Source organism: Chlamydotis macqueenii, chromosome 14 (genome assembly GCF_036417535.1).
Source record: "Chlamydotis macqueenii isolate bChlMac1 chromosome 14, bChlMac1.mat, whole genome shotgun sequence".
Classification (NCBI taxonomy): Eukaryota; Metazoa; Chordata; class Aves; order Otidiformes; family Otididae; genus Chlamydotis; species Chlamydotis macqueenii.
The window spans coordinates 3,703,463-3,718,474 of NC_141569.1; the positions used below are offsets into that span (position 1 = coordinate 3,703,463).

Here is a 15,012-nt window from a genome sequence, read left to right on the forward strand (position 1 = left end):
TGCCACATCTGAAAATTTGCCAGTTGCAAATGTCATCGATAAAACTGGTCAGGGATTTTTCTGTCTAGGTTCTGTTGTTGCTGGAAAATGTCCAGTTCCTTCAGTTTTGAAGACTGAAGTTCTTTGAGACTTTTTTTACCTCATTTCAAAAACATCCACAAAGTTCTGGTCTTGGGTTCAGGACAAATTGCAGTTAAATATTTACATGGTAAAAAAATGCAGTAAGATGATTAGCCAAATAAAGCATCTCAAAAGATACCAAAATGGTTTGAATGACCCATTTCTTTGTTGTTTGCAGAGCACTTATTTATGAAAATTGAGAAACGTTGACCTTTTGCCCAGAATCAGGGCAGAGCAATTGCTAATTATTTGCTACTATTACTTAATAGCATTATTATCATAATGTTCCTACTAGCAGCAAAACTTCTTCTGCCCAGCTGTTGATCTAAATCTTGCAAGGGTTGGCACATTTCCTTTGCCAAATTCGGTAGCTCTTATAATGCAATTCAGGTTACAGAAGAATGTGAACGAGCAAGTGCTTCAAAATAATAGGATAAGGAGAAGCTGTAGAAGAAGGACACAATGCACTGATATAAGCAAATGGAGAAATGTTTCAAGCATGTTGCTTATTTGTGCGAAGGGCTGAAAAAGAAGACAGTTCTGTCATTGTCCCCTGACCAGTCCCAGATGATCAGGCTCTGGAGAGCCACAAAAGGCTAAACTCCACAAAATTGCTGATGGGAAGAAAAGAAAGCAACCAGAATAAATGCAGAGGCCTTATCCAGAGCAACTAATCAAGGCATGTTTGTTGTATAGTAGAGTCCAAACCGCAGGGACACCCATTTCTGGGCTCAGTGAAGACAACCGCACAGATCCAACTGAGCTGTGGGAGCTCAGCAGGATCTGTGCCATTGTCTTCACCAAGTCTTGCTGGTGCAAGATCAGCTTCCACATTCTGATGGTTCTCAAAGGTCTGCTACAGTTATAGGTGCATGAAAAAGGATACATTGAACAGGATGCATAGAAGGGCCACTTGAACCTGAAAAGGTACCCGATATCATCACCCAAGATAAACTGCATGCAAAACCCAATGAATGAGTCCTGACTGGTGCAGGAGATTTGGAACAGGATGTGAGGTTTTCACCCTTAGCTCAACACTGTGGGCTCTTCATTTCCAAGGACGTTGCAACACCTCCCCACAGAACTGCAGATATATCCATGGCAAAGTGACATACTTGTGGTTGCGCAATGTGCAAATTGTGCTGACCAAATGAGTGGAGTCACTGAGAGCTATGGCATAGCTCCTGGCACCGCAGGGAGCTCAGCAAGCTGTGCTGCGAGGACGACCGCTGCCATACAAGAGCAGCCTGATGTTCACCCCTCTGAATGGTGCTTTGGAAAAGCGCAGGGGAGCTGGCAATGTGGCTAATCCTTCAGAATGATCTTTCCTGTTTCAAGGGGAAATCTGCAGGAAACAGTATCTGTGGGGGAGGTAAAGCAAATGGGCTTCTAGGAAGTGAATGTGCAATTTTCTAAATTGGTGATTTGCATACATCAACTAGTTTAAAAATTAATTGACCTTTTCTCTTTTGCTTCATTTTGTTTTTTATTGTCTCCCTGACTTTCAATTTTTATCTGAGGTCCTTACTCTGTCATGTAAGGCAATGCTGTCAGCCCAAACCCAAAGAGTCTGTTTATCTGCCAGCATCTGTAAATCTTTCAGCCTGACTCCTGCAAGCACAACTGGTCCAACATGATGGGGAGGTGTTGCTTTATAAAGCTCTGTAAGTCTTCTGATCCCACGTAACTTAGGAAGATCCTGGCCCAGAGTACCAGCTACTTTGATTACATCTACCACACAAAATAGTCATCAAGTGCCTTAACATGGGCAGAGAAGGACTGCAATGAGAAGACTTGGCCTTTTCTCTTTGGTTGGTTGGGAAGACCCCAACTGCAGATAACGTATGCCAAGATCTACCTGGAAAAAAAAAGTATTTCTGCTGTGCTATACATGCTAGCACAACCCCACAGGGCATGGCACCCAGCAATAAGAGATTAGCCTCAAACTGCTCTAAGTTGTGCCAAGAATCCAATGGGATCCAGGACCGAGGCAAACCCAAGATCAGAGGCTGCTAGCTGTCCAGGTGCTATGTTCAGCTGGACACAACAAATCAGTCACCGCTCTTCTGTCTCCCAGCCCAGCTCAAGGGCTTGAGACTTGCTTGCATGCAACCTTCCTGCAAGCACTGGAATTCGCTCTACTCAAAATTGCCACCTCCCTAAGGTTATGGTGAGAAACCAGCTCAAGTCATAAGACCTCTCTGAGCAAAATGGTCTGGAGAAGCATTGAGAAATTCTTCCTGTCAAGAAGAGTAAATTCTCTTGAATTTACTAGGGCTGCTGAGACAATTCTGTATGTGCGCGGCTCAGTCATTTTCTGGGTTTATGCTGAAAATTTGCAGAATATCTGAGGCAGATCACACTTCTCCCATCTAACTTCCTGGTGGTTTGTCTGCAGAGTCAGGATAACAGCACGGATTGTATCATATTCAGGTTTCCTTTGACACTGGCATGTGCAGAATTTATTTCAAATTAAGAACAGAATTATGCAAGCACACAATCAAAAAAAAAAAAAAAAGACACAATTCCTGGTAGAGCTCCAAGCCTTTTCTGGGCTCTTCCCTGGTGAAGAAAACACATTGTCCAAGGTCTATCTGAAGTGTATTGAAAAGGGGTGGAGGAGGTGGGTTTACAGGCAAACAGTTTGTTCCCCAGAATTTAAAAGACCAGGAGGAACATGTTTCTGGGAAGCCTGTTAAAAAATAATAATAAAAGGCCAGCTGCCAATGTAGGTGATATCTGTAGCAAACCAAGCATGAGCCACTTCAGGAGAAGAAATCATTTGAGAACCCAGCTGCACTTTTTGCTCCAGAGTGCCAGAGGTAACATCTACAGGAAGGATCTCATGCTTGTGGACAGCTGCAAACAATGAATTCCACTCCAGAAAGCTGATTACAGAATGGTGGTAGGTAGCAATACTCTAAAATTCTGTTTTCTGACACCTGGTATTGGAAAGGCTGGCAACACCACAGGGGTGCTGAGGTGCTAGAATCTCTTTAGCACTCAGTGAAGGAGGACTGCAAGCTGGCACATGGTGCCAGAAGACCCCCAAAGGCCCTACTGACTCTAATCAGAACAGCAAAGTGGGAACGGTGCACAAACTCATGTGTTGTTCCTGGCTCAGGATGCCCGCATGGCTTTTGTTTGATCTCCAAGACATTTGAAGAGTTCACGTGCAGAAAGACCTAGCAATCTCCTCCATGCTCATATCTCAGAGGGATGGCGTAGCTGGAGAACCAAGGCTGCCTCCCATGGTACAGAGTTCAGAAATGCAGGTCTAAGCCTGCATCTTTGCCTCCTCTAGTTTCTCCTCCAAATCTGTCTCATTGTATGTTTCACAAACCACAGCGATAGATCTGTCTTAGTGCAATGAGGAAGCTGTGAAACCTTTCAGTATTTTGCTACTTTGCAGACAGGCAAATGTGAAGTTGGTTTATCCATCATCAGCCTTCCCCAAGAATCATCCATACGAAAAGCCATGGGAAAAGCCAGGGAAAGCCATTTTATGGGAAACATCATGTTCATACATTGAGTTCAAATGCTTCTGCATTCCTTAATAACTATTGAACTCTGGAGTCCAGAAACTCTAAATTATGCCACTTCAAAAAGCCAGAATGTCTTATCTTCAGTCTATGATTTAATGAAAAAAACCACCCAAGGAGAATGAACATCCAGATATCTCCTCAAGTAGTAAGGATCAGAAATGACTGTACTTTATGGAAGGCACTTGTGTCTCTGGATTCCTGTTAACACAGAATTGTCTTTTCTGGCAGATGAAGAGTGACAGTGCAGACCTTCAAAGCACCTCCTTTTAGTTAGCACTTTGCTGCCCTTTCATACGCACCCATTCAATTCCCATCTGGTTTTAGCAATTGGCATCTTGGGACTTATCAGAAAAGGAAATCATTTTACCATCTTCGAATAAGGAATTAAGGCTTTCAAATTATATGAAATAATTAGGTCTGTTTCATATGGCACATAAAATCTTAACAGGATCCATCACTGAGTTTCCCCTCTGTTCATCAGCTATCCTAGCAGCCTGATTTGAAGGTAGACTGTTTCTTTGCAAGGCTGGAATTACTTTGGTTAAAACAGTCTATCTGCTGGTGACACGTGATAACTAGCACGCGTACCCTTCACTAGGAAAAACAGAGCCGTACCATTATAGCTGTGTATGGCAGGGATTCACCTAATTCTTGCTGTAATTAGAAACTGGTCCAATTTGAAAAGTCTTTATCTGAATTCAAGTTCTTCCCAAAAGAAAGACCTATGCTTTTGGCACCACCATGTTGTTTAGAGATATTGATTCATACACTCCTCCAGGCTCCAACAGTTGAGCATGGAAAAACTGGAACTGCTGTGGCTGCCCGAGACTTCAGCTACACCAGAATAGTGGCTGTGTCTTTGATTAATCATCTGGGGATTCCCTTGTGTTTCCTATGAGGAACACTGGTAGGATGAACTTACAGTGCCACCAAGAAGACAATGGTAGAGAAAACTACCCTAAAGTACAGGTCTGTGGTGTACAAGGGCTGCTCTCACTTCACGCACATGGAAAATGTGGAGGACCACAGCATCTGATTTCTGTCCTGCCAGTCTCTTTTCATGTCTGAAAGGCCAAGTCTGGGAGAACTGAAAGATGCTGTTCATCCTATATCCTTCCCACCACTGCTGATCCGGCATTGGAAGGTGAGAGCACAGGAGCTCAGCAGAATGCATTTCCACATGGTCTTTCCTACTGCTCCCAGCCAAAACGAATGAGTACTGGGAGAAGGGAGGAGTTGTGCTAAGCATAATCCAACTCATAGCCCTTCCAGGCGGGGTGGTGGTTCTGTTCAGATACGTCCTTCAAGGCCGGAGGAGCTTGTAAGCATCACACTATGCAGTGGCAGTGAGACTAGGTTGAGATCCACTGGTGTAAATACCTTTGGCTGTGCATCTCCACGGAGAGGTCTCTGGGCCACGTGGGGAGAAAGTAGTCAGCTCTGGGCTTCTCCAGGCTGGAGACAGTGATGCCTGGATCCTCAGGTGAGCTCAGAAGCTGACTGCATCTGCTCAGCGAATGCACATGCAGGGTACCACCTCATGCTCACTCCGCAGGAGCCTGGGGGCAGGTACAGGTGTGCTTTGGGCACCTACATCTCCAGCACTGGCAATCAGACTGCACTTCTTATTCACAGTCCCCATCAGGCTTGAAGCGTGAGCTGTGAGATGCTATTGGGCTTGCTAGGTGTGGTAGGTTTGAACCAGAGGTGAAAAGGTCTCACATCCCATTCCACATCCCTCAGACTATGCAGCCCCACTTTAACCTCTCTAAGAAATTTCATTTTAACAATAACTTAGTATGTCTTCTTAGGGTTTTTTTTTAGGTTTTAACATTTGAAGGGGAGAAATAAACAACCCACAGCCTGCCACTGAGTGACACAGAGTGATGAAGAGCTGTGTGCTAAACCCGCTTCTGGGCCCGTGAGGTGCAGACAGGACAGGTAAGAGGCAGGTCTTAGCGAGGGACCCCCTCCAGTCGCAGAGGAGGGAGGTGGCTGTGCACTGGGGAAAGCCCCCCTATTGGAGGGGAGGATGTGCCAGTGGGGGACATGGAGCTTTGACCTAGCTCAGGGAGAATAAGAGGGACCCAACCTTCCCTGAAGCTGCAGAGGAGAAAGCGAAAAAAGGGAAAGGAAACAGCCAGGGCAAATGTACTTATAGAATAAAAGTCAGGAAAAGTGAACAGTGGCCCTCACACAAAAAAGAAAATATGAACCCTCCTCCCCCACCCCACCTCTAGTCTCCCATTCTGAACCTGCACAGCTCAAACTGAAATTGCCCAGAGAATTTCATTGCTACCCCTCCTCCTGGCATTGCACAGAGATCTTCTCTCCCCCAGCCAAGTAACCTCCATATTGACACAAGAACTACACTCACTTACTTGCAAGACAGCTGATTAATGCCCTCGATGTAGTAGCATACCCCACCATTGACACAATAGGACTTGGCTGTCTCGTTGCATTTTCTAGCATGCCCAGACCAGGAGGAGAGAGTTGTGGTTACTGCAGGGGAAAGAAAAACACACACAAAAAGGATATCTTGTTATTTCCTTTATCAGGCAATTCTGTTTCCTTAGATGATTTTCAACCAGTTCATTTGCCAAAGTAAAAACCCCAGAGCTACAAATCTCAGCCTGTGCCTTTAGACCCACCTTCACCTCTCTAGGTCCTGGAGCCGAGACTTGACCTTTCCTTTCCCAGCAAAGGTGGCCAAGTGAATGAGGAGTTGAGGACACGCCTTCCTTTAAGCAGCCAGCATGTCAGGACAAGATCATCTTTTTGGCACACTGTAGGGAAAAGTGCCCCTTTCCCAGCTCTCCTTGCCCTGCCCCTACACATGCATGCAGCTCTGCACCAGCAGGCAGGCAGGAGGTCAGGAAGAACACGTGCTGCAAAGTCACGGTGGCATGCCGCTGAGGCCTGATTTTCATCACGATACTGGACCAAGATCCAGAGATATTGCAGGGACATTTCATTGCTCCATGTTTCTGAGAGGAAATAAGTTTTTAGAGCCCTCATCGACCCCAGAATAGGTCCAGTGCAAGCAAGAATAGCTCCATCTGTCCCTGTCCTATTTCTGAGCATCTCTCTGTCATGTCCCAGCAGGGCTGCCCCAAGAGATCAAGCAGAAATTCTGCAGTAGAAGACAGTCAGCCCCAGTCTGTGCTAAGAGGGAGGCAGCCAGCATGACTCAGTTTTTCTGGGATACAGATGCTTTTCCAAAACCATTTTTTTTTTCTGGAGAAAAGCTTTCCAGCCACTTAAGGGACAAACAAAACTGATGGTACTCTGCAGAATTTCACTGCAATTCCTGCCTCTGAATGACACAGCCCACAACAGAGAGTCTCCATAGGCAAGAGAAAGGATTCTAGGAAGGGAAAACCTTATGTCAGAGCAACTGAAACAGGTTACCAAAGCAGACTAGCTTTGGGGAACGCAGACCCATCTTCACATAAGTGAAAGAAGGGCTGGGCACTCAAAAGCATCTGCTTTTACCAACTGAATACTTAATCTCATTAAAGATAGTCCCCCTTCCTGGACTGCCCACCTTGCTTATACCCCAACACAGTTACATCTCCAGCAGCGAGGCTGCTACCTAACTTTCCAGTGCCTTTTATGCTGTACTCACATTTACTGAGGAGATATCCTCCTCCATCCTGTTTTCCAAAGCATGAATGAACCTCATGGAGAGGTTAGTGACTTCAGACCAGCTGCTGAAGGCTGGACATTGACAGTGGAGTTGAGGCAGAAGGCTGGGGCCAGAGCAGGGCTCCAGGCAGGAGCTAATCAGAGCCACGGGAGCGGAGGGAGGCTTGCCAGAGCCTGCGCCGGAGGGAGCCGGGGCTGCCCCCCACACCTCGGGCAGCCCCCGCGCTCGTCTCGCCCCTGCAGCTGGATCAGAGGCTGCCACGGGTGCCTGTCTTGCGCCTGTCTTGCTGCCACTGCCAGAGCCAAGTTCTCCGTTCTCATGCTTCAGCTCCAGCCCAGCTCCTGCCAGGCACATCCGGGCTCTTACAGGTAAAGGAGGGCTCCCAGTGTCCTGTGAAGCCTTGCATGTTTGGGTGATGCCTGGCAATCAAGCAACCAAACAAGCTTGTTTGGGATGTCTTTCTTTTAGGACTGTCTCTGACTGCACGGGGTCCATGCCGCCCTGGATGAGGAGTTTGCTCATCAGGCTGTGTGCAGCGGGGGTAGCCCACACTGTTACCTGCACACAGCTCAAGGCAGAGCCAAGCTTACTGTGCATTTTGCTTGAACCAATGCACTATCCAACCCCATTGTCTTCTGTTCTCAGAGGGAAGTCAGTGCCTTCCAGTGTCTGACACAGCCGGGGTTGTGCACTAAGCAGAGCTATTTCCATGCTTTGCCTTGAATAACCATTGCCTCTGGGGTTGTCTTCTCACAGCTATCCTGGTGAGAGCAAGTTGTCTCAAAGTGCTCAGCAAACTAGACACGGCAAATACTTTGGCAAAGATTGAAAATGCACGTGGCCCTGGGGCAGCAAATAGCTGCTCCCCTCTCAGAGCACATAACGCTAGGCAGCTGGGAGCCAAATGTGCAGAGCAGCCTACACATACTAGAGTGTACGCTGGGTTTTAGGACAGACAGGGATTTGACCAAGCCACCAAAGAAGTCGTTGAAAAAAAACCCTCAAATATTAAGGGGAACTAGAAGCCAAAGCCATTGTAATGGCTTTGTAACAAGTCTGTATAATTCATACCTTTACAAGACAGTAGTACCTTTCTTCTAAGGCCAGTGGAGAGCTGTGGGGTCAGGACAGAGGAGCTCTAACTGTGTAATAGCACCTGGACTTTCTTTGCAAAGCCTTTCCTTTAGCTATTGCTTGATCCAGCCACTTAAACCAAGCCTTAACACCAAATGCCATTTCAAAGATGGGCATGGAAATAAAACCTAGCCTGGCAGGATGCAGCTGTGTCCCGAAATGCAACTGGAGCCAGGATGCACACAGGCTTTCCTGTGCCTCTGCTTGGGAAGCCACAGGCTGTGCTGGCTGCCAGGCTAGCAGGAGCTGCCCGGTCTGCTCTGCAGCTTTTCTGGGGCTGATTGGGTCAGTCTTGTGCAGGGAGAAGCAGCAGCAGAGCAAGTGAGGGCCTGCCAGGGAAGTGTGAAAATTGCAGGGGAGCAGATACAGAAAAGACATCCACCATCCCTTCAGACAGTCCCTGAGTGCTACCTGGGCAGCACAGAGCATGGGAGCTGAAACTGCACAATGCACGAGCCTCTCTAATGCTGCAAGCATGCTGTCAGATCCGGCAGCACTGAAACTTCATGAACCAAAGTACTGGTGCAAACTGAAAGATGCATGGATGAAGAACAAGCACAGCCTGCAGGAAGCCATCACCCTGCAACTATCAAATGTACCAGTTGCTAGCAAGCAAAATGATCCATCTGGCAAAGTCTCGCTCATAAATCCTACAGGAAAGGATTCTGGAGCAAGCCTTCCCACAGTAAGGGAGGACCAGAGGGGGAGAAATAAAAACAGAGCCCAGAACCTCCCGATAGAAAACACCTCAGATAAAAAGGTACCCTTTCCACCAGAAAAGGTGGATGGGAAGACACAGTGCTGCGTGATGTTGTGATACCAGAGCAGATTACAGTGCTGCCCAGCTAGAGATTGCACAGGATTTCCATCCCATATAAACAATTTTGTTCCTTTTAACCAAATATAAAAGAGACTGACATGAATGAGGCTTGGAACGTGCATGTTGTGCACTTCTAGAAAAAGAGCTGTCAACAGAGCTATGCTTGTCAGAAAAATACGCGGTTGATCAGTTCTCCTAGAAGCATCTTGTTAATGCCGTTATCTTTTTAATCCTATTTTCTACAAGTACCGAGCTTTTTATCCCAAAGACACACAAAGTGTTTAAAACAGAATCACAGAATCATATTACTAGGATATATTTGTTAGCAGCAAAGATGTAGCAAAGGCTACAAAAAGAGGCAGGCAGCCCAGATCCCTCTTGAGAAGAGAGTGACATGAAATACAGGACATTGTAAGAATATAAGCTGAGCACTACTGGTCAGACTAATGCCCTGTCTTCTCTCTGACAGCGGCCAATAGACAATGCTTGAAGAAGAAGATCAGCACAAGCATGCAATGATAATTTTCTTCCGGCCATCTAGGATGAGCAGCTCAGAGACAACCTAAGTCAGCCGCAGTGTCTTTACATTTAATAGCCTTGATGGATTTATCTTCTACAAACTTGTCTTGTTGCTGTTTGACCAAATCTAATCTTGTAGCATCCACAATATTTGTGACAAGAGCTCCAGTGTTATGTACACAGGGTTCACATTTACTTCTTTTAAAACCTGCCCCTTCCAGGCTCTTGTACTACAAAAAATAGTGATCGTTCCCCACGCACTTCCCCTGTGCTACCTGTGGCTCTATGGGCACAGCCAGCATCTCCTTCCCTAGCTGGAAAGCAATGACCTCTTTAGTAGCTTCTTATACGCAGGTTGATCCAGCTGCAGTCCTTTTTTGTGCCATCTCTAGTTCTGTTTTTCTCTTTGGAGATGGAGATCCTGCACACATGATATTTATGTCACCCTGGTTTGTTGTCTATTCCATTCACAGTAATTCCTAATGTTAATTTTGAGTTTCAATATACTGAATACAGATCTTCATCTATTATAAACCTGAAATCTCACTCCAGTATGGTAACACAGAGTCCAGAGACTCCCAAGGCACCTGATTGCTCTGGGATGTTGCTGCAGCTGGGACTTCATGTTCATGAGGGCGGCAGCTGCGACTAGTTTGGGAGCAAGCACAGAGAGACCTGCCAATTCAGAGAGCTACTCTGATGGAAGGAGCAAGGCAAGTGCAATCTCTTGCTTAGAAAATGTTAATTGTGCCTGGGTTGAAATGTGGCTCCCTTACACCATGTGGCTGCAGATCACAGACAAGCACCTTGAAGCATGAGGCCAAGGGGGATTTCAGTGGGTTTCCACCACACTACCAGGATAATTCCCAGATCCACAAGTGAGTGCACTCAGTTACTTCATGTTCAGCTGTATTCCCCCATCAGCCTGGGCCACTGGAAATACCTTAACAAATATCTGCCTGGTCCTGAGTCATCTGCAGTTGGACAATCGATGTTGGTAAAGTGAGCCTCACGTACAGTCTACTTGCAGTCATGCATGTTCATTCACCTCCACTCCAAATGCCACTCAGGTGTGCCTGGTGATCCAGAAATTAGTTCCCATAGCTATTTCGCCTTAACTGCAGGCAGATTTTACTCCTTATTGGTTGATGTTCAATGTTTGATGTATGGACTGTTTGATGGATGAGGAATTGGTTGGATGGTTGCATCCAGAGAGTAGTGGTCAATGGCTTAACGTCCTGATGGAGATCAGGGGCAAGTGGTGTCCCTCAGGGGTTCATACTGGGACCAGTACTGTTTAACATCTTCATCAACAACATAGACAGTGGGGTGGAGCACATCCTCAGCAATTTTGCAGATGACACCAAGCTGTGTGGTGCGGTTGACATGCCTGAGGGATGGAATGCCATCCAGAGGGACCTGGACAAGCTTGAGAAATGGGCCCATGTGAACCTCATGAGGATCAACAGGGCCAAGTGCAAGGTCCTGCACATGGATCGGGGCAATCCCAAGCACAAATACAGGCTGGAGGATGAAGGGATTGAGAGCAGCCCTGAGGAGAATGACTTGGGGGTGCTAGTGGATGAAAAACTGGAAACGAGCTGGCAATGTGTGCTCACAGCCCAGAAAGCCAACTGCCTCCTGGGCTGCACCAAAAGTGTGGCCGGCAGGTCGAGGGAGAGGATTCTGCCCCTCAGCTATGCTCTTGTGAGACCCCACCTGCAGTACTGCATCCTGCTCTGGAGTCCCCAACATCAGAAGGACGTGGACCTGTTGGAGAAGGTCCAGAGGAGGCCACGAAGATGATCAGAGGGCTGGAGCACCTCTCCTGTGAGGACAGGCTGAGAGAGCTGGAGCTGTTCAGCCTGGAGAAGAGGAGGCTCCGGGGAGGCCATATTGCAGCTTTTTGATACTTAAAGGGGGCCTACAGGAAAGATCCGGTCAAGCTTCTTAGCAGAGCCTGTTGCAATAGGAAAATTTAGACTAGATATAAGGAAGAAATTTTTTACACTGAGGGTGGTGGAGCACTGTCCCAGGTTGCCCAGAGAGGTGGTAGATGCCCCATTCCTGGAAATATTCCAGGCCAGGCTGGATGAGGCTCTCAGCAATCTGATCTGGTTGGAGACGTCCCTGCTCCTCACAGGGGGGTTGGACTAGATGACCTTTGAAGGTCCCTTCCCACCCAAACCATTCTGTGATTCTATAATTCTACGGTGTGGTAGAGCAAGTCCTTCATTCAGCCTCCAACACAACTCCATCTATCCCAAATGACTTGGAAGCTTGTAAAATTACTGAGATAAATGGAGATCTGAATAAGCAAGGGAGCAGTTTTGGGTGCTAGCTGCAATCTGGGTGGAAAGGTGGACACAGTGGGAGATAATGAGGGGGTTTGTGGGGTAACATCAGTCAGGTATCAACTGCCTTCCCAAGAACTTCAACAAATAAAGAGCAGGAAACAGGCAGTGTGCATGGGGCAACCTACAGAAAAGAAATCGTGAAATTAGACCAGTGGGAATAAACAAGGTGCCGCTGAGACAGGGGCCTCTGCAAACACACAGGCAAACTGGTCACAAAGCTCCAGCAAGGTGGAAGAAGGCCTGGCATATCTCACCCATCAGCAAGTCAGGTCTCCAGCTGGTCTCAGTCCCAGGGCTGAGAACAAAACAGAAGGGAATAAGGAGGTGAGGATGGGGAAAAGAGGGCTGCCTCTTGGTAGAAGTGATTGCAAATAATCTGAAGCTACATTTTATTTTTGCTGTCCTGGCCAGTGAGGACAGTGCAGCATGAACACAAGAGATTCATAGCACTGTAGTCATTCAGAGTGTTTGTTTTCCACCACACACCTAGGTTATTCGGGATTAACATCAATGGCAGAGCAACAGAGAGGAGAGCCATGGGCACCGGCATTGCCATGTGGACTTCCCTTCACACAGTCTATCTACGCAGAAAGGCTATTCATGATTGTGCAGGGATTCCACCATGCACATCATTTAACCTTTGCAGACAGCTCACCAGCTGCTCCTCAGAAATTTGGTGAAATACTCCCCCTGTAAAGAGTTAATTAATGTATCTTGGACTATAAATTATAGCTATTTTTTTCACAAACTACAGCTACTGTCGAGGTGAGCAGGGAGACAGCAATAGTTTAGCTGCTCCTTTTTTTTTTTTATAAATAACTTTGACTGGTGGGTTCACAGAGCACAGACACTTTATTCTCTCAATATTTAGACATTCAGTTAGACAGATGAACTCAGCTGGTTGGAGAGTGTATACAAATTGCCTGATCTGTATATGCCTCATGTACTTACTGATAAAACACAGAATTGCTGAGGTTCCTCTTAACTGAGTTCATCCAACTGCTTGTCAGAAAAGCATGGATGAGAAGGTGTCTGGCCAAGCTATTCCTTAGTTATAGCACTGTAATCCTGGCCCAAGACACACTAAATCGATGATTTACACTGATTAATACATCGAGGGGTTGTTGATCCTAACCATTCTCTCTGTGGCAGATTTCCGTATGTCTGGCACGACACTCTCTTCTCTTAATAAACCTGAACAGGGCTGGATGCTCACTGCTGCTATCTGTATAAAAAAAAAAACAGAAGGGCCTGTGCAGACTGGGGCTCGCCTGGCAACAGACTGGGGACTCTGGAGCTCATAAAAATTCTGCTTCTGTGTGTTTATTCATTTGGAAACCATCCAATATTTACCCTTGTATTTTAATGAAATAGATCCTGCTGGAATTAGGTTCCCAGTTCCTGAGGGGACCATGAGGATCAATAGCTGCAAAGTTCATCCCAAAATACAAATGTCAGACTGCAGGATACCCATGTCAGAGCATCAGGTATTGCTGATCAAAACAACACAGAGAGCACCGCCCACATCTCCCACTGGCACTGCTCAGGTGTTTCACCGAGGAGCAAGTTCAAAGGTTTCTGAGCACCAAGGGATGGTCTGTTTCCACAGAACAGGTACCTTTTGCAGGGACCAAGTCCAGTGTTATTATAAAGCTCCTACTTGCTCCTCCAGGCTGATCTCTACAGCTCTACAAAGGAGCCCTTCCTGTGCTTTCCTGTATCACAAGGGTCTTAGAATGCATGTCTTACCACTGCAGTATTTTATTTTCCCAAATCTCCATAATCAATTGTAATAGCAGCAACATGACACTTCAATGATGGGATTTGTTTAACAACCTAAAAAGCCTTTTGCAGAGCCAGTGCCAGCATGAATGCTTTGCAGGCGGGACAGCTGAAGCCCAAGCAGTGAAGGAACATGCCAGCATCACATGATAGAGTCAGACAGAGCAGATGTCCTGGTACACAGCCTCCTGCTCTTAACGCTGGTCTTAGAGCCTCAGTTCTTCCAGGGGACATCAGCTTCCATCCCACACTTCCCTCCATACTGCCCCTCTTTGCCTTCAGAGTCACCATGGTCTGTCTTTACATTACATCTAGAGTAGTAGACATGACGGTACTTTAAAAATACACATTGTGCAGAATAAACAACAACCGGGACCTGACAGCAGAGATGTACAACACAGCTCTCTCTGCAGACTGACGGAGAGATCTCCGACACGTACACCTCAAGTTACCATGCCTGTGCGCATGTAGGCTCCACTCAATTATCAACCACACCTCCAGCTGTGGGTTTTAAATTATCTGAGCAAAGGCCACACCAGGACTTATTTTTAGTCTAGTATTGAAAACTGGTCTGTCCACATGGCCCTTGGTGGACTGACTTCTGTCTGTTCTACCCATGCTCTGGGCTGGCTGGACACCCTTCAGCTCCACACAAACAGCACCACGCTCACATTTGTAGCATTGGTGGCTCCATGAGAGCACAACGCTTTCAGACTGGAGCAACCTGAGATCGACCAGGCAACTAACATGCAGGTATGCCATGGTCACCCAGTAAAGGCCACACCAGACTGGACTTCAGACAAGGTTTGGGGGAACTGGCTGAAACTTAATTAAATGATACATAAGCTGAAGCTTAGATTCATCTAGATGTGAAAACAAGGAAAACATTTTGAACACACAGCCGTGCTAAGCATTGAGGAAGGAATTAAAGGGAGAGGGAGATCTTGAATGAGTCTAAACCAATGAGTCTACAAACTTAGTCATCAAGTTGACAGCTATGAAATCTGCAGACCCAAACAGGGTCTTAATTAGACTTAATTTGAGACAGAAGAGCTGTTTCACCTACCCTCCCACAGGGATCTCTAA

General features: G+C 46.6%; 1 protein-coding gene and 1 pseudogene across 2 annotated transcripts in view; both read right to left on the reverse strand.

The window, feature by feature from the left end:
- NRG2 (neuregulin 2) overlaps positions 1 to 15,012 on the reverse strand; it is a 185,129-nt gene that overhangs the window by 33,452 nt on the left and 136,665 nt on the right. For both annotated transcript variants that reach the window (XM_086758761.1, XM_086758762.1), the window contains one exon: positions 6,047 to 6,167. In XM_086758761.1, coding sequence (XP_086614887.1) covers positions 6,047 to 6,167 — 121 coding nt within the window. The remainder of the gene's footprint in view (positions 1 to 6,046; positions 6,168 to 15,012) is intronic.
- LOC147598961 (uncharacterized) lies at positions 11,036 to 14,688 on the reverse strand (annotated as a pseudogene).